The sequence below is a fragment of the Eumetopias jubatus genome, unplaced genomic scaffold, assembly GCF_037043125.1.
Source record: "Eumetopias jubatus isolate StellerSeaLion01/CBP00866 unplaced genomic scaffold, mEumJub1_p1.0 scaffold_16, whole genome shotgun sequence".
Lineage (NCBI taxonomy): Eukaryota > Metazoa > Chordata > Mammalia > Carnivora > Otariidae > Eumetopias > Eumetopias jubatus.
Window position 1 is genome coordinate 77,863,994 of NW_028274822.1, and position 23,978 is coordinate 77,887,971.

At 57.9% G+C, this 23,978-nt stretch overlaps 2 protein-coding genes across 6 annotated transcripts in view; one reads left to right on the plus strand and one right to left on the minus strand.

Moving 5' to 3' along the window:
- The first annotated feature begins 928 nt into the window (after positions 1-928).
- On the plus strand, positions 929-17,597 carry RAB35 (RAB35, member RAS oncogene family). 3 transcript variants are annotated; one of them, XM_028116548.2, is made up of 6 exons: positions 933-1,097; positions 6,475-6,525; positions 9,086-9,209; positions 13,699-13,823; positions 13,917-14,041; positions 15,296-17,597. In XM_028116548.2, exons 1-6 carry the CDS (start codon positions 1,046-1,048, stop codon positions 15,422-15,424), a joined length of 606 nt encoding a protein of 201 aa, XP_027972349.1. In that variant the 5' UTR covers positions 933-1,045; the 3' UTR covers positions 15,425-17,597. The 3 variants fall into 3 exon arrangements, with proteins under 3 accessions (XP_027972351.1, XP_027972350.1, XP_027972349.1); XM_028116550.2 differs by lacking the exon at positions 13,917-14,041 and having other exon boundaries at positions 929-1,097; XM_028116549.2 differs by lacking the exon at positions 6,475-6,525 and having other exon boundaries at positions 932-1,097.
- Positions 17,598-19,109: 1,512 nt separating this feature from the next.
- The window catches only part of BICDL1 (BICD family like cargo adaptor 1), a 94,994-nt gene continuing 90,125 nt past the window's right edge, over positions 19,110-23,978 (minus strand). For 2 of the 3 annotated variants that reach the window (XM_028116541.2, XM_028116539.2), the window contains 2 exons: positions 22,416-22,536; positions 19,110-19,737 (listed from right to left, as the gene is read on the minus strand). In XM_028116541.2, the coding sequence (XP_027972342.1) occupies positions 19,576-19,737; positions 22,416-22,536 (283 nt within the window). In that variant the 3' untranslated portion in view covers positions 19,110-19,575. Of the gene's footprint in view, positions 19,738-21,511; positions 21,604-22,415; positions 22,537-23,978 lie in introns of those variants that run through there. The other variant, XM_028116540.2, reaches the window with a different exon arrangement.

Sequence of the window (23,978 nt, forward strand, 5' to 3'; positions counted from 1 at the left end):
AGTAGCATCTCACTTTTAGGGCAGGTGGGAACTTACTCTAAAACAGGGAAAAAACTGGAGTTGATGATAAACCCAATCCCGCTTAATTCCTGGCGGCCCAGGTCTTCCTAACCACACGCTTTTGAGATGTGACTGTGTAGGCGGTGTAAAATCGAAGCCGAAGGAGCTGCTGCTTCGGGCTCCGGGTGCCGCTCACACCGGCTCGGCGTCAGGGTGGACGAGACTCTGACTCTGGAACTGCCCTCCCCATTTTACCAAGGAGGCAACCCAGGCTCCATGGGGTCACGGGGCTAGTGGTGATTCAAAGGCCACACTCCTCTCACGCTCCGCTCCGCCGGCAACTCGTGTCCCTCAAAACTGGGCAGCCAGCGACCGCCTGGGCGTCCAGTCCGCGGGCCCGGTACCAGCACCCCGGAGGCGGCGTCCGTGCGGAAGGGGGCGGAGTGTCCGGGTCCCGGGTCTCGAGACACCGGGAGCTCGGCGTAAGCCCCGCCTCCAAGGTCACTGCATGCCGCTCTTTCCGTCTCCGCAGCGCCTGCGGCTCTCGAAGATGAAGGAGCCAATCCGTCCCGGGCCACGGCCGAGCTTCTCCGGCGCTCTCGGCGTCCTTGAAGGCTCCACAGCACCCAGGTTCTCCGAGCCCCCAGGCCCGCGCGCGACTGCGGCAACGTTCGCCGACGAGACGCAGGTAAGGCAAGCCCGCGCCCGCGGGCCTCCGCCAGGGCGCCTGCGCGGTGCGCGAGCGCGGAGAGGGCGCGGCTGGCCGCGGCTGCGGCTGCGCAAAGGCGGTGTCAAACGCTGCGCCTGCGCACTGGCGGGGCGGGGCGGGAAGGAGGGAGGCGGTGGCAGCGGCGGCGGCTGCTGAAGAGGAGGAGGAGGAGGAGGAGGAGGAGGAGGAGGGGGGGGAGAGGAGGGAGGTGTTTCTGTCAGTTCCGGCTGTTTGTTCGGGAAGTGGATCCGCCGCTGCCGAAGCAGCCCAGAGGGAGCTGCGGATCGCGAGGCCAGCACCGACCCCGCCCGCCCGCGCGCGCCTCCCCCGCCCGCCATGGCCCGGGACTACGACCACCTCTTCAAGCTGCTCATCATCGGCGACAGCGGTGAGGGCCGCGGCGGCCGGAGGCGGCGTGGGCCCTGCCGGGCGCGGCCCGCGGGGGCCTCGGGGCGGGCAGGCGGGCGGGGAGGTGCCGGCCCGCGCGGGGCGGGGCTGCCCGGCGGCCGCCGGCTCTAGGGACGCGCCGAGGGGCTGCGGGCGGCCTCGAGGTGAGGTTGGGGCACCCGGCTTCGGAGCGGAGGGGCTGGGCGCGCGGGGCGCACGGGGGTCGGGGCTGGGGCGCCCGGTTCTCTCGCCGCGCCTGCCCCTGCCTCACGTGTGACCTTGGTCAAGTCGCGCGATGCATGGAGTTGGAGAGACCCTGGTTCGAGTTCTGGGACTACCAGCTTCCTCACTCTGTGACCTTGGGCAAGTTGTTTCGCCTTTGTGAGCCTCAGTTCCCTCATCTGTGAAGTGGGGACTTGCCTCACTGGGTGGTTGACTATTTGATGAGATAAAGCTGGGAAAGTGCTTAGCGCCCAGCCTGGCGTAAAGTCAGCCCTGGGTAGATGCTAGCTATTGATGTGATTGTTAGTGCCCTTTGTAAGCCTCAGTTTCTTCCTCTGTAAACTGGGGATAATCCCAGAACCTGTCTCATGGGATTATCTCGCACAGGGCCTGGCACATTCCTGCTGAATTATTATCTGTATGGTTCCGTTTCCCCATCTGTAAAATGGTGCTGATAGTAGAATCTGCCTCTCAGGGCTGAGTGAGTATTCAGTGAGATAATGCACACGTAGTGTTGCATGGAGAGTGTGCTCAGTACGTGTTTGCTGCTACATACTGTATACTAGATCTGTACTGGAGTTGGGTCAGCCAGTATTGCAAAAGGGCTCTGACCACGTATACACTCTTGGAGAGCTCCTAGCTCCCTCCGTGCACTGCATCTTCTCCAGGGCCTGGTGCAGTGCCTTGCAACCAGTAGGTGCCTAAAACACATTTGTTGAATGAATGAATCAATGTTAAGTTTCTAGAAAAGACAGGTTGGTTTCTGGGAAAGGGTGGAGGGTTTTAGAGGTGTTTGTAGTGTGGCAGGTAAGCAGGTTTATGGGGTGACCACGAGGTCAGGGAGGCAGGCCCTGGGAGGTTTATGGGAGCATAGGTGAGGCGCTAGGATTATATGATGGGGAAGGAGGCTTGGGAGCATGCCAGGTTTATAGACCAGACCTGAGTTGAGTGTGGGCAAGGCAGTCATATGACTGAAGGCAGAGGCCAGGTTGGTGGTAGAGCCCATGGAAAGGGGGTTAAGAAAGGGGAGTAAATCAAAGGGTTGTAAGACATTGATGGAGGAGTGTTGGGTGACACTGGGCCATAGCTGGCCATGGAAGTGAGTGGGTTTTGATCTCACTGTGAAGTTAGATTGGGATGTGGTTGGTGGTTTGGATCCGGTGAAGGATGGCTGAGGTTTCTGTGGTTACTGGTGGAAGGGAGTGGTAAGGGGAAAAGTTAAGGGCCAACAAGGGAGATGCAGAGTAGCTGTGGTCAAGGAAGGAGTTAGATGGGTGGAGGATGGATTCGTTGTGGTTTGAATGAAAGAAAACCAGATGAGCTGTGTAGACTCACCCTTGGAGATGGACTCTGGTTATTCCCTAGGGTCCCGAGGCTTTCGCCTTTACAGGATTTGATTTCAGCCCCGGCCTTCGTTCCCAGGGGCTGACACCAGAATAATTTCTCTCCTTTTGGAGTTAAAGTAAGCCCACCACCGTCAAGGGTCCTTATCCCTCTAGGGCTTGTGTATTGATATCCAAAAATGAAAAGCATAAATTCTGCAAGAAGATGCAGCTTGTTGGCTTTTCTCTCTAAAACCCAGGGGATGGTTCTGGCCCCCTTTCTCACAGTACCTTTTGCTTGGTGTATTGATTTTTCACCCAGAAGTCAGGTGTGGGAGAAGACTCGCTAAATTATGTGGCTGGCTCCTAATTCAGTCTGAGCTTGTCGAACTACATCAGGTACAGGAGTCAAAGCTGGACCCTTCTGAGCCTGGGAGGTGGAAGTTCAGACTGAGCGTGGCAACTGAGGGAGGAGAACTTCAGGCACCGCCCGGGACCGGCGCCTTATGGGGAGGCTTTCTTAAGGTTTTTCAAATGATTTCACAGACGCTTTCATCTGGTTCTCACCTGCTGCCTGTGTGATTTGTCACATAAGGAAACTAAGGCTCAGAGGCACTGCCTGACTTGCCCGAAGTCACACAGCTCATCATAGGCAAAGCCAGGAGTTAATGCTCATCGGTGCTATGCGTGAGCAGCTGATGTCAGGCCTGTTGGGCCCTCAATGAATGTTCGTTTCTTTCTTTATAAATCTAGAGTTCTTCCCACTCTGCCACATCGTACACGCTTCTGGGATACATTCCCTCAGCTTTGCAGCTCTTCTTTATGGCTCAAGTTCTACACTTTCTCTTAGGTTCTTCTGATCGGCTCAGAAGTGTCACAGCATTTCATCTGAACTGTGGGGCCAGCCATCCTCATTCTTAGAACCTGGAGGCTGGAGTGGCCATCAGAGAACTAGTTAAAGCCTTTTACTTTACAGATGAGTGAGCTGAGGCTCAGAGAGAGGAAGTGACTTGCCTGAGGTTGTACAGTGAGTGGGTGACTGAGCCAGGATTAAAATCGCGAACGCTTTACTCGAAGGTCTAAGGGTCTTCAACAGTCCAGAACTGATGCCCAGACGAGTGAGGGAACTAACTATAGCCCAAGGGAGGAGCAGGGCTGAGGGTGGGGACTTCTGTGGGGGCTTTCTGAGGACCAGAGCATCTGTGTAGGCCGAGAGGCAGGGAGCAGGGGAGAGCGGTGAGGGCTGAGGGACACGTGCGGTGTTTGCCGAATAAATCGGTCTCCTGGCTGCCTGTGGTCTTCGCAGGGTAGGAGGTTGGGGCAGGACCGGTTGGGTTTCGTGCCGGGTGCGGCCCTTGGGAAGCTCTTGACTTCCGCTGTGGGGAAGGTAGATTGGTACTTATCACTTCCTCCCTTCGGCCAATGCTGTGGAATGAATGGAAGCAGCGCGTTTTCCCGAGGAGGCCTCTTCCAGGGATATTTAGGAGAGGTCATTTCTCAGGGCGGGTTTCTCTTCCTTTCAAAGGGAAGAGCAGTGCCGGAGCTTGGTGTCAGGCCCAGAGCAGCAGTTACGTGGTGACCGTAGTGGTCGTTCTGCAGCCTGGTGGTTTTCAGCAGCTCTGCAGAGCACTGGGGTGAGTGCAGGGGACTGGGAGAGGCCAGGTTGGAGGGCACACTGCTGCTTCCTTGCTTCTTGCAGAGAGCAACTCCCCCTTACCTCTTGGATTTTTTATTTTAATTTTTTTTTTAGAGAGAGAGAGAGCAATCGGTGGGGAGGGAGGGGCAGAGGCAGAGGGAGAGAGAGAACCCTAAGCAGGCTGCATGCCCAGCGCAGAGCCCAACGAGGGGTCACGATCTCACCTGAGCTGGAACCAAGAGTCAGATGCTTAACTGACTGAGCCACCCAGCGTCCCCCACCTGTTTTAGATATATGGGATCCAGATAAAATTTAATTTTAAAGAAGGATTCTGCTGCCCCCTGAAAGTTTGAAAACCATTGCTTTTGCTTCTGTGAATGCTGCAGTCAGAGCATCTGATGGTATAGCTGTCAGTGCTATTGGCATTTGTTTGGCCCTAAATTCATTAAGCCATGCTTTGTTGGTGTCGACTAAGTGCTGGGCCCAGCTTCCAGCGCTGTAAATATCCAGGGCAAGGGAGGCAAGATCTCCTTCCTAGAGGAACTCACAGCTAGTGGCCCAGACACAGTTTTTAGCTGAGTAAGCGAGCCCAGAAGGCTCCAGGAGGAAGCCAAGGAGCCGGCAGGCCTGATGGAGTGTCGGCGCCAGGCAGAGCGCCGTGGGGACCCAGCCCAGGGCTTGGGCTCTCCTTGGGCTCAGCAGGAAGCCTCGCAGAAGCGGCGATGAGGAAGTGGCTCTGAGCAAGAGCACTGCGGGCGCGGGGGGCTGAGCAGCAGGTACCGAGGGTGCAGCACCCGTCTGCTCAGAGCCGCGCCACTGTCCTTGGGAAGGGAAGCCCCAGGTTCACTCCATGAAACAAGTTCTGGGTATCTCCGGACCACTCATTCATCGGAGAAGTCCCCAGAAGAGAGCATCAGAGAGGACTGGCCAGAGAGGTTGTCTGGGGTTGGTTAGGTTTCGAGAAACTGCACAGGAGGGGGGCGGAGGCAGCGCCCTCTCAGGCTCTGATGGCTGCTTGTGGGCTCCTCCCCACCAATTTGCACTTAGCTTGGGGACACTTGAGACCCTGGTGGAAATCTCCCGTCTGCAGTGGCAGCACTGCTGCTGCAAATCTAACAGGAGTCAGATGCAGGAGCCCCTTTGGGGTCTTTTTGTTCCACTTTCTGAGCCAGACGCAGGAAGACTGCCTTCGCGGTATATATTGGAGAGAGTGCTAGGGCCCTGGAGCAGACAGCCCCCGATTCCCATCTCAGCCCCGCGCTTCCCTGCGGAGGCCCCGAAGGCCCGCTGCTTGGCTTCCCTGGCTTCCCGCGGCCTCAGGTGCCTCCTCTTCAGCGACATAGTTGGAATGACAGGGGCGTCCAAGTGCCCATCACACACACAGCTCTGTGTGTGCCGATTCTTCCTTCTGGGTTTGGTTCACCCAGTGGGCTTTAGGCTTGGCAGGGGTAGGGGATGGGGTGGGGGAGATAGGGCAGATGCACAGGCTAGAACTGCTCCTTTTGAGATAAAGGGAAGCCAGGCTTATGGGGTTCTGCTTGTTCTTGGGACAAGTATGTTAAGGGGCTGCCGTGCTAAGTGAAATGGTCTGAGCATGTGTGAGCTCTTGGGCTGACAGGTGTAAGGCAGACACCCCCTCCTCACTGATCCAGCTGGCAGTGACATCAGCAGGGGGAGGATGGTTGGCAGTTGGTTTGTGTTGTCTGGGCCTCAGTTTTCTCATCTGTAAAATGGCCTTGATGATCTCAAGGGTCCCTTCCGGGTTCACAATTCCTCATCTCATGCTGTGCACAAACTGAAGCTCCACACACGGTGTATACTTTTCTAGGGACCGTGTGTTTTAGACACACTTTGGGGCCCATATCATTTGGCTGACCTTCCCCCTGCTTTATTTCTGTCGTCTGGTATCTTCCTCTGGGTCTCATCAGCACAGGGCCTGGGCACAAGCCCCTTTCTCTCTCCCCGCGGGACTTGGGGCAGCTTATCTCACACCAGGACAGAGGAAAAGGTCAGACATTGAGTGGGAGAGATGTTCTTGGTGTGTGGCCGGCCGGTCAGAGAGATAAAAAGCAGCATTGAGGTGGGAGATGGGTCTGCTGAGCTTCTTAAGAGTTAGCATTTGGGTGCCATCTCCCTGAAGGACTGGGTTAGAAGGAGGGACCCATGCCCCCTCTCATCTCCTGCTTTCTCTCCTGCAGGTGTGGGCAAGAGCAGTTTACTGTTACGTTTTGCCGACAACACTTTCTCAGGTGAGTGTGCCCCCTGGGATGCTGCTGGAGTATTCTGGGTTTGAGATCCCTTTACCTGGCCAGGCCTTTGCCTAATGTCTGTCTTGTTCAAAAAGTCCTTTTGTAGGCCCATCCCTTTTCTACCCAGAGACTTTTTGTGTCCCAACATTTAAGGGAGGGAAAAAAAAGTTAAGTATTACAAGTTAGTACATGCCTGTATAAAATGTCAAACAGGCAGACTCAACGGGTGAAGAATAAAAGCTGTCCCTTCACCTGCCCCTACTCTGGTGCCCTGGGAGCTTCTGTTCAGCATGGTGTGTGTCTTCCTGACTTTTTTCAACTCTACCTGTGATGGTTTGGCAACTGGCCTTCCCCTCAGCATATCAAGGACCATCCTTGCCCATCTCTAGCAGACCCCTGGTTCTTCTGAATGGCTGTGGATTTTCCTGAGCTGTGCATGGATCTACATCATTCATTGGCAGTGCTCTTGATAATGTGTGTGCTTTCTGGCTGCTTCTATTTTAAGTGATGCATTACTTTGGGTGCATTGTATGTTTATCCTTGTATAGAAGTGGAGTTACTAGGTCGGGGTATAGGCTTTTGAAACTGCCGTCTTGCCTTTCAAAGAAGCTGTGCTAAGTGACACTCCCACTGAAGGGGTCAAAAGTGCCCCTTGTCAACTCTGATTAGCGCTGCATCTTAGTCTTCATTTTTGCTAAGCTAATAGGCAGAAAGTGCCATCAACTTAAATGTGTATTTTCCTGATAGCTGGTGAAGTTGGACACGTTTTTGTTCGTTGAATGTCATGTTCATTGCAGAGGTTTCTGGTTGGCTTGGCCTCTCTGATCAAGGACTGAACGTGACTCTGTCGTTGGAATTCGTGTGCTGTGGTTGAGCAGCGAGCTACAATTAGGAAGTGATTACGTGGCGAACACTTGCCTCTTGGTAGACAATTGGGTTTTGCCCGACGGTAGCCCTGCAGCACCCCTGGTGGTGTGATGTCGGGAAGAGTGGTCTGCCCTGTGTGTGCCCTTGGGCGCCACTAAGTCTCAGCCCATCTGTGAAATGGGACCACTCGGCGTCCGTCCCGCATAGAGTGATTGCGAGGATTACCCGAGATGCCCCGAGTCCTAGTGCCTGGACTAAGGAATCCCCCCAGAAGTAGCAGCCGGGTGGTGTTGCTGTTCTGTTCCATTCAGGGATGGTGCCTGTTGGCAGCTTCCCAGGCCCAGGAGTACCGCTCTTCCTTGTGTTCCTCTTGCTGTCTGCCCAGGAGCTTTCAGCTCTGGTCTCCTGGGCGGTGTCTCCTTTCCGTTTCTACCCCCCGCATCTTAGTCGAGACCCCGTTGGTTCTGGCCCGAAGCGTCACAGCAGCTTCTGCCCATCCCATACCCGACGGCCAAGTTCATCTTGCCCATACGGGGTCTCTGGCCGGGTCTTTCCTGGGGTGGCAAACCTCAGCGGCCTTCTCACGTGAGCAGAGTTTATACCGGGGTTTCTCCAGCTTGGCACCATCGACACTGGGGCCCTGTGCTTCCCGGGGAGGGGAGGGCCTGCTCTGCGTGTAAGGATGTTGAGCAGCATTCCGGGGCTCCACCTGAGAGACATTGGTTGCTCTGACTCCTACCTTCTCTCGGCCTTGGAAATGGTGCCTGTTCTTTGAGCAAGGCCCAAGTGTGACTTCCTCCCCAAAGCCTTCCTTGATCTCTGCCCCACCCTGAAGTTTGACCCCTCCTATAAGCGCACCGTGTAGTTGGGTGTGTGTGGTGGGACTTGTCTGCAGCACCGTGTTACACAGTCAGCCCCAAACAGAGCGTGAACGTGTGCCGTTTGTCAGCCTAGGTGGGACTAGGGCATTGGCTAGATTTTCTCTTCAACTCCATCTTTCACACAGATGCCTGAATGAACTGCTTACAATGCGGCTCAGGCTCTGATTCAGACCCTTCAGTGCCGCCCTGCCACACACCAGAGAAAGTCCAAGCTCGTGGAAATGGCACAAAGGCCCTGAGACCCGGCCTCCGGTCCCCCTACCTGCCTCCCACTGCGTGCCCGACCTCACGTGACCCCCCACCCTCCCCCATTGCTATTTTTGCTACTCTCTCCTCTGCCTGGAGCAGTGTTTTCCAAAATGCAGGTCGTGACTTGTGTGTTAGGAAGTTAATGTTGTGGGTCATTTACAGTGTTGGGAATAGCACAGGAGAAAAAACCCAGAGTGTGTCCTGGGTCCCCCAGCACACTCAGGCCGCTGCTGACACATGCGTGCCGGCCCTTCTAATGCAAGGAGCCTGGCCCCTCCCCGGTCTCATCCTGGTTTAATTTCCTTTGTGGTGCTCCTCATTCCTGAAATTGTGGTCTTTATCACTGTTTCATTATGTCCTGTCTCTTGCCCTCCACCAATGAGGGCTCCATTGGGGTGAGGACCTTATCTTTTTTGTTCAGGGCTGTGTCCCTTGGACATCCAACTGGCTAGGCACAAAGAGCCAGCGGGGAGGGATCTTGGAGGCTGGGGTCCCCTGTGCGGGTGAGGATGCGTCCCGACGGGGGCGCCCCACGGGCCTGGCTAACGTGCGTGTGTGTGCAGGCAGCTACATCACCACAATCGGAGTGGATTTCAAGATTCGGACCGTGGAGATCAACGGGGAGAAAGTGAAGCTGCAGATCTGGGACACGGCCGGGCAGGAGCGCTTCCGCACCATCACCTCCACGTGAGTCAGGCTGGCCTCCCCCTCGCCACCTGCATTTGGATCAGCATCGGGTGTCCCGAGTCACAGAAATGTCATGGGGTGGGCTCCTTGCTGGCCACAGTGGCTGGTGTCGCGCGAGGGGAGGAGGTGACGAGGTGACGAGGTGACGAGGTGGGTACTGTCAACGGGCAGCCGGTGGCTGGGGGCCCTGGCCCTGGGGGCTGCCAGGACAGTACGCGTCAGCCAGCTTGCCCTCTGGCCTTCAGTTCCTCAGTATGTAAAATGGGAGAACGGGGTTGTGGCTCCCTAGGTGGTCACTCGGTGAGTGAGTGACTTATTCGGCCGGCTGTGCAGGCTCCTGTCACCCACCCCGACTTGGGAGGAGGCTTCCCTCTTTTGAGAGGCCTGGAAGGAGCACTGGTACATAGGAGGCCCTCGGGAGGCCTCTCCTCTGCCTCCCCAAAGCCATTTACCAGGAGCCTGGTTCACCCAGTGGGCTGCCCTCCTTTGCAGCTGCAGCACCTTTGTGGTCCTTAGCTGTACAGAGGGGGACCCAGCTGGAGCCCCGGACAGCAGGAGTCCCCTGGAACTGTGGAGGGGCTCTTGGTTCTTGGGCTGTTAATAGAAAAGCTTCCAGGAAGGAGCAGGGCTTTGAAGACAGTTCGGAATTTATATTTCTGTTTTACTGTGTGACCTTGGGCAAGTTGCCTAAACTCTCTGTGCTTCAGTTTCCCAGAGGGTTTCTCCTTAGGATTGGCTTTAATGCTGAGTCCCCTGCGCCAGGTGCTCTGTGCTTGGGCTCCCCACGGGCGACCTGGTTGCGCTTGCTGCCGTCGGTACTGTTGCTTTCCCCATGTTCCAGATGAGGGGACTTCTGAGAGCAGTCCTGCTCCCAGTGAGTGGCAGAGCCCGAGCTCCACCCCGTGACGTGTGCAGAGGAGGAGCTGGGGTCTGGCCTGCAGTAGTTGCTGCTTTGGTAGGCCTCTCCTTTGCCTCCTCCCAGAAGTTCCTCTGTGACTGGGGGCTCTTGGGAAAGTGTGTGAGTTTTACTGGCCAGAGATCCCTTTCTTCCCTTCGGCATGGAAATGGGACAGACCCCAGGCTGCCTACCCATCTGGAGGCTCCTCAGGGTCTTGGGAGCGATGGGACGCTGAGGGGCAAAAAGCCCCCACGGTGGTGGTTGGGAGTGTCGTGGGGGGGAATCTCGGGGGTGCTGGCCAGGCAGGCAGAGGGGCTAGGCCAGTGGGTGGGCTGCCCTGGTTCGAGGGGCTGGAGCCTGAGCAGCCCCTGAGCAGGAGGGGCTTCTGTCACCGGGCCAGCCTTGGTGAGCACACATGCGCCATGGCCTATGATGCCACAGACCCCACGGGTCCCCGGGCCTGGGCGCCGCCCAGTGCAGCGCTGACTACTTGCTGATGAGCTGCCTGAATCCCCTTGTGTCGTAGCAGTTAGCAGCAAGGCCTTAGGGAGGGCGAATGGGTCAGAGGCTCCTTGGGGTAGGATGGATGGCATGGGCAGCCCAAGGGTCCAGACCTGAACAAGACCGCTTGTCCAGGTCAGGAGGTCTGGACACTGACCCCAGATGTCCTTAACTCTGAGCTGGGACCATCGCTAAGGATTTTACTGTATTTATTTCATTTAATTCCAAATAAAAAAAAGTCCTGTGATTATTTCCATTTTATGGATGAGAAAATTGAGGCCCAGAGAGGGTAAAGTGACTTAGTTTGGTTTGTTAGTTAGGAGTTGAATTGAGGCCCGTTTGATGCCAAAGCTCTTGCCTTCTGGCTCGGTCCACGGCTCTGCTCTCTGCTGGCCCCCCCCCTGAGGGCCCGGGGCTGAGGAGATGCTCCAGTGTCTCCTGTGGGTTAAAACCGCTTAGGGAATTGAGGGTGGCCAAGAATACTGGGCTTGTGGCCGTGAGAAGGGCTTTGGGCAGGGCAGTGGGCTGGGGTGCAGAGGAGTCCGTGGCCACCTCGAGGTCAGCTCCTTTCAGGTCAGGGTGGAAGAGGTGAATCGCCTCCTTCATTCTGTTGGGGACACTGGAGTAGCTCAGCTACCAGAGGGCAACATGTGGTGGTTCCGGGGTGCTCGAGAAGGGGGGCAGTGCTGCACCGTGGTGGCCAGGGAGCCCGGGCTTGGCCTCTGCTGGCCACCTTGCCTGTGTTGGGGAAGCTGAGGCAGCTCCGGTGGCTGGGGGCCCTGGCCCTGGGGGCTGCCAGGACAGTACGCGTCAGCCAGCTTGCCCTCTGGCCTTCAGTTCCTCAGTATGTAAAATGGGAGAACGGGGTTGTGGCTCCCTAGGTGGTCACTCGGTGAGTGAGTGACTTATTCGGTCCCCTGCTGCGCGCCTCATGAGGCAGGAGGCGCACACACCATGCGGGGGGTGGGGGGCGCGGAAAGACTCCGCGTCCTGCTGGGGCGGGTGGTGAGGAAGGGAGCCTCGGGAGAGTTCAGGAGTTGTTCTCGGGGATCGGGGCGGTCGGGCTGTAGTAGTATGGCCTTTTCTGATTCAGGGCATTAAGAGAGAAACTAAAACTGCATCCTGTTAGCCTGACGGGGAGCCCTTTTGTCACCGTGTTTCCTCTGTCTCTGAGGGCGGGGTTTGCTGACCCTGAGAGGCGCAGCTGGGGTGCAGGTCGGGGAAGGGTGAGTAACGAGCTGTTGGGTGGTGAGGAAGGGAAGCCCTTTTGATACCTGGCCCTGGCCCGGCAGTCCGGCCCAGATGCTTTGACTTCAGCAGGTCATTCCACGTGGCCTCATGGCCTCACTGGTCAAAAGGGGCGCCCGTGTCTGTCATGCCAGGTCGCTGCAAAGATTAATAGGGCGGTGGATATAAAGTGTTGGGCGCCATGCCAGGCACAGAGCTGGGCAGGGGTGAGTGGGTGTGATTACTGGTGGCGGTGGTGACAGGAGGTCCAGAAGCACTGGTGCGCCCCTCCTCAGAGCTCTGAGCCCCGATCTCATCCCCAGACTAGTTCTCGCCCTTTCGGCACTTCTTGGCATTTCAGTAGTCTTGAACTCAGGAGAGCTTGGAAATGTGTTCCTCGCTCGCACTGCCTTTGCTGGCTGGGGACAGTCGTTTGTCGCCCTGGCCCTGGCGCGCACTCCTGCCCGGTTGGGCGAGGACCTGGCGCTCCCAGCAACAGCTGCTGGGGCACTGCCGAGACTGGTCCCGAGGGCCCGGCGCCTGCCCGGCTTCGCGGTTCGGCCTCCCCAGGGCAGGGACACTGCGTCCCTGGAAGGCAGAGCTGTGGCAGAATGAAGCCCCCGGGAGCCCCCAGCAGGTTTCTGAGGGGGGGCAGAGACGGGGTAGGGGAGACAAGCTGGGCTAGACCTGGGGGCACAGCACAGACTGCTTCTGCCCGCAGCCCTGGTGCCCAGCTCGGGAGAGTGGGTCACCTGCTGCCTTGCACGCTGTCCCTCGGTTTTCTTCCACCTGGGTCAGGGGCCCCAGCTTGTCACTGAAGGAATATTAATAATGGTGAGGAGCCACCATTCCTTGAATGTTGACTACCGACTGGCCCTTGTGGAAACGTGAGTTCTCTCCTTTATTCCTCGCAACCGTCCCAAGAGCAGGTACCATCATATAGTTGAGGAAAGAGGTGCGCCGGGGTGCCTGCTGTAACCTTCCCGGGGTCCCACATCCTTTCAGAGTTGGTGCCAGCGTAGCCTTTGTCCTGCAACTGGGCCTAGCAAGTGAAGAGTTGGCCAGAGCGCTGCTGAGCTGGTCGTGAGAACATCCCCATCCCCCTAAGGCTCTGGTGCCAGGCGTGGGGGCCGAGGGTTCAGGCTGTGATAAGCGGGGGCGGGGGGGCGGGGGGGGGCGGCGGCAGGGGTGTGCGGTCCATGTCCTCCATCCTCCTACCTTCCAGACCTTCTGGCTGACCTCAGGCCATAGGGTCTGTACGTTTGGATGGTGGCACCTCTGGGACACCTTCTTCCCACTGTGCCCTGGGTGCCCATACCGTTTCCATGCGCTCTCTGCCACCAGCACAGATGAGCCCAGAGAGGTGGAAGGGAGATGTCCACCTGCCCCCAGTGGGGTGAATGAGACGTTGGTGGGACTTCACAAATGGTGTGTCTTCTTGGAATGGCATTTTACTAAGAGATTTGAAGAGAGAAATTCTTTCAATGTTAAAACAAGGACAGTGATAATAGGACATCAAATACAAAAATTACTTGGCATTTTAAACCTAAAACAAGAACTTCAAAGAAGGTTCAGGCTAGTGGCAGACTCGAACAACTTGACCGGCCACCTCAGGGCTGCTCCCTCTTCACTGGTGCCTTGGGGACAAGCGTGAGCAACGGTGCTGCTGAGCATCCTGGCTGGTGCATGGTTCCAGGATGTCCAGCCGGGGTCAGACCGAGAGGAGATGCTGGGTGTCTTGCAGGAGAGCATGTGCCCCATCACCATCTCCCTGGCCGCTGTCCGGACACGGGCAGGCTCGGTCTTAGTGAAGGGGCCACTCTTGTCTAGGCTGAAGCTCTGACACAGATCCTGACCCTACAGGTATTACCGGGGGACCCACGGGGTCATCGTGGTTTATGACGTCACCAGTGCAGAGTCCTTTGTCAACGTTAAGCGGTGGCTTCATGAAATCAACCAAAACTGTGATGATGTGTGCCGAATATTAGGTGAGGCTGGACCCACCGGGGTGGGGACAGTGGCCTGGGGGGTGACTGGGGGGTGCTCCTGCAGGGCTGGGCTGACTTTGCTTTGCCTTGAAGTGGGGAATAAGAATGACGACCCTGAGCGGAAGGTGGTGGAAACAGAAGATGCCTACAAATTCGCAGGGCAGATGGGGATCCAGTTGTTTGAGACCAGCGCCAAGGAGAATGTCAATGTGGAAGAGGTGAGGCCTGGGCCCGAGTGGGGGCAGGGCAGGGAGTGGGGCCCAACTGTCCCACCGCCACAGTCCTCTTCTCTGCGTGTCTAGCCTGCCCAGAGTACCCGGGCGGCGGACAGAAAAGCTCCTAGTAACTGCCGTTCCTCAGGGCCTGCTGGGTGCCAGGCATCGTGCTAGGCCTTTTGTAGGTGTTAGCTCATATCTCAACAGTCCTCTGACCTGAGGTTCCAAGTTGAGGACTATCACCCAACTTGTAAGAGGCCAAGTCACCTGGAGCCCAGCCACGCTCAGTCTTCAGCCTCACCGCCCTCCCTGGCCCCACCTGTTACCCCTTCCTGCTCTCAAGGCTTTCCTTGGGGCCTTGGCCTCCCTGCAGACACCTGGTTGCCTCCTTGTGGCCTCCAGAGTTCGGGTGGGCACCTGCTGCGAGTCCCCCAGAGGCTGTTGGGGAGACACGTCCCCCGCAGAGCAGCTGAGCTTCTGGCCCGGGGGCAGCTTCCCTTCCGCTAGGCCTGCTGGGAGGTAGTTGTGAGCCTGTGGGAGAAAAGTGGGACCTTTTGCCACAAGCCCAGGCAGGCCATGCTTGTAGCTTTAGGTGAGTCCTGCCCCACAGTGTGCGGAATCTGGAGACCCAGGGAAGCCAGGATTCCCCACTGCATCCTGGACACCCGATGCACAGTGGCAGGGAGCCCAGGTGCCTCCGAGTCAGGCTGGGATCACAAGACAGGCCTTACGTGTGACCTTGGGCGGTGACTTACCTCCGTAGGTTGCACCTGTTCCTTCTGTAGATCGGGGTGGGGTGAGGGTCCCTGCCTCCTGGGTTGTGAGGAGTAAGTGGAGCAAATTATGTCAGGTGCTTGATACCTTTCCTGGCAGAGTGGAGGAGAGGACTGTGGGTTGGCAGGTGGAGTTCCACTGGATCCTGGCACCGCAGGGACATCTTGGGGGCCTGGAGTGGGCAGGCTCTGGATCCCTCTGGCCCGACACCGGAGCTGGGGCGCCTTCGTCTTGTCCGGATTCCAGCTGGAGAGGTTCTTTCTCTCTTTTTAAAAGAAAGGCTGGAAAATTCCTGAGATTGATTTCCCCAAGACACAGCTCATGGGGCTTTGATGTTCCTTTCTGGCCTTTAGAACTGACCAGCTCCTTTTGGAACGGGTCTGGGGACATGTGTACAGAAAGCCCTGAGGGTAGAAAGAGCAGATGGGGAGCGGGGCCTGGGTGCCGGGTCTGAGGCCCACCCCACCTCCTTCGTCCTCACAGATGTTCAACTGCATCACAGAGCTGGTCCTCCGAGCAAAGAAGGACAACTTAGCCAAGCAGCAGCAGCAGCAACAGAACGACGTGGTGAAGCTCACGAAGAACAGTAAACGGAAGAAGCGCTGCTGCTAGGCACCCCCCCTGCCCCCGGCCCCCCGCAGAGACTGCGCTGTGCCTGCTCCCCGCCCGCCGCTCGCGGGGCTTCTCGGGGACAGTCGCATCTTCGTGCCGTTATTTAAAGAATTCTCTCCCCGTTTTTGTATTGGGAGGCGCCGTCGGCACTTCCTCCCCTCCCCCCTTGAGTGCCAAGAAGGTGTCGGACGACCTGCCCTTCCCTTCTGGTGCCCCTGGCCCGGGCACCTGGGCCCGGCGACGCTGCGGCCAGCCGAGCGGAGTGAGGAGCCAGAGTGTGTACATACGTGTATTGCTTTAACCAGCCGCGTCACCTTCGTCCTGCTCTGGCTTTTGCCTCCTTCACGCCAGCCCGCTGCGGTAGACCCTCCCGTCCGCACCCCTCCGCACCCCTCCCCATCCCATCTTCCGACCCCGCGGCTTCCTGAGGAGACAGGCTCGAGTTCTAGCCACACCTTTAGCCAACCTGGGCTGGTGGAGCGGGCCTTCTTCGTTACATGTTCTCTCCTACAGGCTGTCACCTTCTGTCCCTGGCACATCGGGTTGCCCCCTCTCTCGGGGGGCCTGTGTTGTGTCTCTTCCCGGCCCAGCTCCCTTCCCTCCCCTACCCCGCCCCACCCCCGTAACCATTCTGGCAGCTGGGGGAAACCTGGCCTGGAGGTAGGCCTGGGGGTTCCCATTAGAGGCCTAGCCTTTTGGTCACCAGATTTCTTGTCCTGCCTTCTAGATGCCTCTGAACTACAACCCCAGGGAAACCGTGGCTTTTAATTTATACCAACCTGTTTCAGTTCCAACAGAAAGGTAGGGGTGTGTTTGTGCAGGGAACGGGGCTTGCAGGGGCACCGAGGAGCGTTATTTTAACACATAAAGAAAATGAAGCCAAATCAAATGAATTAAATTCCTCACACTTTCTCTTCCTGAGGTTTGGTTGGCACAGCAGCAAACGTTGTGGCCTCTCCACTTTGGGTCCAGTGTTTTTAGAAAAATTGAATGGCTTCCTGTCATTGTGGGGCTGGGCTCTTGGCAGAGCAGCCTCGCCTTCCTGGCCGTTTCTTGGTGGGAGAGGAGAACGGGCCTCCTGCCCTCGTCTCTGTCGGCCCAGGGCTCTCCACGGAGCTCCCGGGTCTCTGTCGCAGCACCAGGCAGCCCTGGATGTGAGGCGTGGGTGCCAGGCACTGCTGGGCGGTGGGGACGCCACCTCAGAGGTGGATGGCAGCCTACCCTGATCACTGGCGGGACTGTTTCAGTGCGGAGGCAGTGGGAGGATTTGTTAGCGGCTGGGAAGGGTGGCAGCCCGGGGCTGGGAGCCGGCCAGCTTTGACCGTGGTCCCCTGGAGGAAAAAGCCAGGGTCATCTGCACTTGATTACTGTCCCCCTCGGGACACTTCATCATTCACCTTTCCCCTAAAAGGATCACGTAACCTGGGAGTAATTTATTTCAACACCACGATGTGTTTTATTAGATTTCCTTTCCTAGGCGAATTCCAGGCAAAGCCCTGATTGGACAATCACATCACAGATCACACTGCAGATTTTCCATGTTATCACTGTTGATGGGTTTTCAGCCAGTACTGACCTGTCTCTCCACTTCCCCAGACTGCCAAAAGCCTGTGGTTCTCTGGGAGCAGGCCTTCACTGGAACTACCTGACGAGGTGGGGGAGCTCGGGGCCTAGGGAAGCGGGGCTGCGGAGGGTGGCTGTGGGGCCAGGAGCGAAAGTGTGGTCTCCGTCCTCAGGGCTGTGCTGGGTGACCAGAGGTCCTGTGCAGGACGCAGAGAGCTCGAGACCCCTGGGCGGGCAGCGTTCTCAACTCTGAGCATTCACGTGACGTCAGTGTGGCAGTGCTTGCAAATTCAAGCAATAAGGGGAAGGGGTCCTGGAAGTTTCCAGCCTGGGCTAGAAGACACTATGGCTCTGGCCACTGGACGTCCAGACCCAGGTGGTGGGGTGATTTTGGTGACGACAGTGTGCCTGTCCCACTGAGTGTTACACGCATGAATGGGGGGTGGGGGTGGGGGGCTCACAGGGCTGGACTGACGTCCTGGTGGACCTGATGTGAAATTCCTGTCGAACAACAAAACTTTTAAATGGTTTGCTAGGATTATTTCTGTATTGAAAGTTTCTAATTATGCTTTTTAAAAAAATACTAAAAATAAAGGTTCAAGCTGCCAAATTTTCTTCCAGGGTCTGTTTCCTCTCCTCCAGCTGTGCTCAGGGTGGGCCTGCCTTCTTCCCACCCACGGTATCCAGCTCTTGTTTGTCCTGGTCTGAGTCCAGCACAGGTGCCTGTTGAGGCCGAGGGACACTTTCAGGAGCGAAATTTGTTTTCTCCACAAAAGGTTGGTCCAGGTTGAGCTCCCCCCCCCCCCCCCCCCCGCCCCAGTTCAGCAGAGGTTGGGCGTGCACGTGGTAAGATGGCAGGGGAAGCGCCGTGTTTATTCTCCGCGCGGCCGGAAGGATGCAGTGATTGCTCTCTGGCTCCAAGTTCCTGCCAAGCCGTATGGCCTGCTCGAGGCTCGGGAAGCAGGGCGGGTGTGGAGGCAGGCCCCAGAGCGCTGTCCTGCACAGGATGCTGTGCCCTCCGGGGGAGGTGCCCCCCCCCCCCCGGCTGAATCCACTCACCGGGGACCAAGAGAGGAGGTGACCTCCCAGAGGCGTGAAGGACTCCCTACCGCTGCCCCTTCAGAGCGGCGGCTGGTGGCTCTGAAGTGGGAGCTGCATTCTGAGCAGACAAGCTCTCCGGGTCCCCAATGATTGAGGCAGGAAGCTCTTTAGAAATTCATTTTATTCTCAGACTATTTTCAAAAGAAGCAGTGGTGCGCTGTTTTTCTAAAAATATGCCTTTATAGATTTATATATAATATGTATATTATAAAATCCATACATATATTTACATGATTGCTACATACAAAATTACAGCACTGTGGTATGTACATATCTATAGGTACATTCTTTCCGCTCATCCCTGCTGTGCTTTTCCCATGTGAGGGAGGGAGATGATCCTTTGTAAAGCAGCTTGCGGGCAGGCTCAGCCTGGGGTGCCTCTGAGTGAGGGCCTCAGCAGAGGGGGAGAGGGGAGGGCCGCCGAGGAGGGAGCAGAAGCAGCAGGTTGCAGGATTCATCCTTCTGCAGGCCTGGGTGGCAGTTACCTGGTGGCATCTGCCCTGTGGTGCCAGTGCTGCCCTTGAGGTGGAGGTGGTTGACCGCAGACCCCTCTGGGGCCATTCTGTGGCCTGGACTCACTTGGCCGAGCCAAGAACTTGCATGTGTGAGGGGAGCCAGGGGGCCGTGGGCAGAGGAGCAGACCCCCTCCCCAGCTCTGGCCCCATGAAGGGGAAAGGACTGGCTGGCTAATGCCTGCAGAGGGCCCAGGAAAACACCGGCGGGCCTGGAGGCCAGGGAGGGAGAACAGTGGCGGCTGGGGGGCTGGGGAGATGGGGGGGTTGGCAGGGCCCTTCTTCCTCCTGACCTTGGGATGGTGACAGCCAAGCCTGGGTAAAGCCCATTGTGGCCGAATGCAAGAGAACAGCTGCGGCCCGTCAGGCCCTGCAGGCTGGGCCCCCTGCCGCAGAGGTGCATGCACGTGGGTGAGGAGCCGCCTCCCCTTCCTCCGTGGGCCAGAGACTGCGGGTGAGGCGGAGGCTCAGCCTTGGGCCTGCTGTCCCAGAGGACTAGGCCACCCCCCCCCCCCCCCCCCCCCCGCAGCTGAGGCTCGCTTGGGGCCGCGACGGCCTCCATTCTTTCTGTTCACTGTATTCCCAAACAGGAGGGCAGCGGAGCCTGGGGTGGGACGCGGGAGCCACTGAGGGGGTGGGCGGGGTGGGCTGTGACCCCCTGCGTCTGCGCCGCAGAGCCCAAGGGGCTGCTCTGGAGGCAGCCTGAGCCCTGCTCAACAGCGGATCTGGGGGAAGCCCAGGCCGGCTGCGGCCTGGTGGTGGGGACAGGGCTCCTGCCTGTCCCTCTGTCGAGGGCTGCCATCACAGGCCACGTGGGCCCTTCTGGAGACTCGGCCCCAGCGTGGGTGGGCAGTGCAGCTGCGGAGCTGGCCCAGGGGAGCCCTCGTGTACAAGCATGGTGTGCTGAGCCCTCGCACGCACCCCGTTTCAGTCACCTCTAGTCCACCCATCCTTGCTGGCCTGACTCCTCCTGACCTAAATTTTCCTGAAGAATGAGAAGAGCCGCTTGCCTTCGGCGGGGCCGGGCTCGTCCGCACGCCCCGCGCTGTGGGCCCTGGACAGGGCGGCAGCAGGCCGGCTCCGTTCCTTCAGGTGCGTGTCCATCAGCTGCCGGTCAATGACCCTGTGCATGTCATCCTGCGGAGGGCAGAGCGGAGGGGCTGAGCAGGCTGCTGATCGGGGCCCGGGTACGGAAACGTCCGCAGGACGCGGGGTGAGGATGGGATGAGATGACTGAACGGCTGCAGCCGGGGCAGGCCGACCACGGAAGCAGCAAGTGTAGACACAGCAGCCGCCGCCGCCGCCGCCGCCGCCGCCGCTGCCGCCCCGCCCCGCCCCGCCCCGCCCCCGGCCTCCGGGCTTCTTGCGGGCAACAGCTCCTTGACTGGCCCCGCCCCCGGTGTGTCCCTACAAGCCCAGAGCCCGGCAAGCCTGTCTCCACCCGGGCCTTGCCGGTGGCCGGCCTTCTCTGCCCTGCTTCCCTTTCCCTTGGCACCCCTCCCCGGGCCCTAGGGCGACCTCTGCTTGCCAGCTCTCTGGTCCAAAGGGTCAGCCCCCTTCAAGTTTCTACCAGGCTGCGCCGCACGGCCAGGACACAGGCTCCCTCGCCTACGGGCAAGCACACGCTGCACCTTCCGCTGGCGCGGCTCCCGACCTGCGCACAGGCCACAGGCGCCGCTGTCTTCAGGGCCTGCCTTGCTCCTGCTCAGGCCCATATCCCTGGCTTCCTCACTGGGGTAGCACCTTTCCCCAGTTTGGTAAAGTTGCCCAGAAAATGCCCCCCTCACCCCGACTGCCTCAAGGCACAGCAGCTGCACCCCACAGAGGGGCTTCTGGACACAGCAGCTCCGCCCTCTCTCCATTCTAGTGGTAGGATCCCGACACTGCACAAGATTCCGCTTGGCAAAGGCATTCTGCCACTAACAAAAGTATGAAAGCTACTGCTTTGGATATAGAAACAGCCCTGTCTAGTTAACATCAGCAGGAACATAAAAAACATCCACCTGATGCCTTCACCCCTAAACCCAGTGGGTTCTGGGGTGCCCTGGTCAAGACACCAAACCCTGGCTTAACCCCTGGGGTGAGTCGGCTGATTGTGTCCTGCTTGAGCGCCGGACAGCGAGGGCTGCGCTTGGGCGGCCACTCACTTGACAAGGGCAGGAAGTGGGGCTGGCGCCCCCCGCCCCCATCCATCACCTCCTGCGCTCACACCCACGCTCCTGCCGCTGTAGGTTTTAGTGTGAAACAAAGGGACTTTCCTTAGCCCACACCAGGTAGCAAGCACGGAGTGTGGACCTCCCGCTCCCTCCCTTGCTCAAGTCCTGCTTCCTCACACCCTGCTTCCTTCCAGCGCCTCTCCTCCCCCTCACAGAAATAGGGGACACGCTCCCTACCTCCGAGGTCCCAGAGCCAAATCCTGGGCACAGCGCTATGCGCTTAGGGCCTGCTCCATAAAATCTGTTACCTGCAGCACTAGGAATGTTACAGGGCCCTTCAGAAAGAAACCCTTTCAAAGCACGAGGGCTTTTTCTGGGACACTGCAAACTGCCTCTTTTATACCTTAAAATTCATCAGAACAAAGCCCATGAAATAGATCACTTGAGAACTTCATACACATACAGGCGTGAACCGCTTAGAATTCCACACCTGCCTACACTTCTGTGGGCACAGGAGCCCAGTGATGCGGAGGGAGCATCAAAGAACCAGGGCGGAGGCGGTCCGAAATGGGCCGTGGCGGTGGCGGGAGGTGCGCTGCGGGGAATGGCACGACACACACTGCAGAGATGACACTGGATGCGGGCACATACAACACGGCGGGCCACGGGAAGGCGGGGGGGGCAGGACGGTGATGGCAGCGGGGGGACACGGTGGGTGGAATGGGGGTTCAATCTCACCTCAGAGGCAGGAGGGGTGTACAACTAAAGCTGTTGATACGGGAACTGAGAAAGGCCACTAGATCAGAAACCAAAGGAGCCAGATAGTAAAAAGCCCTGAGGAAGCAAACTGTAGCCGGGAGAGAAGAGAGAAGAATGGGCGGTGAGCCGGGGACCGGTCAGTTGGTGGTGGGGCAGAGCCCGGGAGCCAGGGACCATCTCCCCGGGGCGGGGAGGCGAGTGCTCCTGTGGCCGGGCCGGCTGGGTCCTTGGAGGAATGGTCACTGCTAACCTGCCCGCCATTGGGGGGAGCTCTTCACCTGTCTGCTTCGGATTTCGTTGGGAGAGACACGAAAGGCTACACCCATATCCTGAAATTGTCCTTAACAAAAAGCAAGTACAGCCCTGGGCCAGGGGAAGCTGAGCTGGAGCTGGGACAGAGCAGGCTGACTGCACTCTGAAAATAGTGGTCCTAGAGAGAACATACTGACTCATTTTCCCCCAAGGTAGTGCTCTTTGGAAAAAGGAAGCTGGCCTTCGAGAAAGGGAAGGGCAGCAGCTGCTGGTGGCTCCGGGGCTGGGGAACTACATCCATCGGGCTGTGAATTCTTGTCCCGCCATGTAGGGCTTCCGGGGCCCTTTGTGTTAACAGCTGTTTCTTTCCAGCTAATTTAAACAGAGCAGAGATGACCAGTCGAAGGAGGCCACCGCAGCCCTAAATGGCACAGCCTGGGGTTCACCGCTCTCGACAGCATCCTCAGGCCTTCTTCCCTGGGGACTGGGGAAGCACAGGCTCTGAATCGCACCAGGTGAAGGCAGGTTACTACTCACCCACGTGCACAGGACCCTCTAGTGACAAATTCTCCTTATGCTCTGCCTGGGTTCAGCCACTCCTCCCAGAGCCTCGTCTTCCCTCACCCTGGGTCTCAGGGCTCTCCTTACCTGCCAAGCCTCAAGCTGCTGCGAGAGGTTCAGTTTCTGCTGAATGGCATCCAGCAACTGGCTGTTCAGAGACATCATGTCCATCTTGCACTTGGCGAGTTCCAACTCCACAGCATTCTTCCTAAAAACAGACAAGCCAGGGTGAGCATGGACGCCTTGTAGCAGAGGCATCTGATTCTTTACCTGGGGCACCTGGAGTCCACAGGATGAGGAAACGGGCTCTGACCAAACTCACAATAGGAACCGTGACAGTAACTAGGATGTTCCTTGCAGAGGGCTGGAAAGTTCCCAGCATCGGTTCACATCCATTCTCTCAACTGTTGTAACAAGGTGTGGGTGAAGGGATCTGTCCTCCCCATCTCACAGATGAAGAGGGGGCTCAGGGAGGAGGGTAAAGGAGGACTGGAGCCCAGAGGACATCAAAGGCCTCACAGGGCACTAAGGAGCTGCTAAACCTTCCCAAAAGGCCAGTCCCCATGGGAGGTAAGGACCTTGTTCTCTCAGCCCCTCCTTCTCACTAGCAACCTCCCCCCACTTAAGGGATCGGTCCTAAGGGCACACAGGTGTGCACAAGTAGCCACACAGTGGTGATGATCACAGCCTAGCTAGTCATGGTCGCCAGCAATTAGGGCACTGGTGGTAAAGTATGCGACGGGACACAGTCACCAGTAGCAACCATGACGCTGAGTATTCATTATTCACGGACGATGGGGAAACACGAAGAATTGCTGAGTGGAGAGAAGCACCACAAGGCAAAGTCTGGTACGATACTAGCTTTGTCGAAGAAAAAACTGCCCGGTGTTTAAAGGTCATACACAACAATGTCTACGTGGCTCGCTCTGAATGATCAGTGATGGGCTCCCACATACTTCTGCATTTTGTCTTTTCACATTTTAATATGTTTCATATGTTACCGTTTGCCTTTCCAACATTCCTAAATCATAGTTGTTCAATGCAAAAGAAGTTTTTTTTCTCAGAGGTGGGGGAATGGGAGTACGACGTGTGAGAGACTATCTGGGCAGCTTCTGCCAAGGAGGCACTGGTTGCCCAGCTGCCAAAATGGGCATTACTCAGCCCCTGTCATCAACTGCCTCTTGCATTCGAAACGGCAAAGCAAAATGCCTCACGCACCGGGCCGGCGACCACCGTGCGCGTCCCAAGGACGGCTGGAGGACCTGGCTGGAGAGGCCTCAGGGACGCCGGCCTCAGCAAGCTAAGTGCGGCGGGGAGGCGGGGCAGTTGGGGTAAAGCTCTCGGGGCCAGCGCGGCGACCGGCACTTCCTCTCCAGCCTCGAGTCCGACCCGTGAGTCACCTCCCCTGACACCTCAGGGTCGCAGAACGGCGCCCCGCCCGCCTTTCCCAGAGAAGCCATCCGGACAGCTCGCCTCACCCGGGTCCGCCCGCCGCACTGCGGTTGAGAGGACCAGAGCAGAGACCGTCCAATGAGCGCCAGCGTCTCAGATGCCTCGGGCTCCCTGTCACGCCCGCTGCCATTGGCTGTCAGTGAACGGCGGAAATCCTTGCGCGGCCGCGGTTGCCATGGACGCCCAGCCGGCCCCCCC

Bases quoted from the DNA above. Each gene is read 5' to 3' on its own strand.
- RAB35 (XM_028116548.2), top strand. From the start codon at position 1,046: ATGGCCCGGGACTACGACCACCTCTTCAAGCTGCTCATCATCGGCGAC. The intron at 9,210-13,698 runs GTGAGTCAGGCT...CTGACCCTACAG, and splicing joins TTCCGCACCATCACCTCCAC to GTATTACCGGGGGACCCACG. The intron at 13,824-13,916 runs GTGAGGCTGGAC...TTTGCCTTGAAG, and splicing joins TGATGTGTGCCGAATATTAG to TGGGGAATAAGAATGACGAC.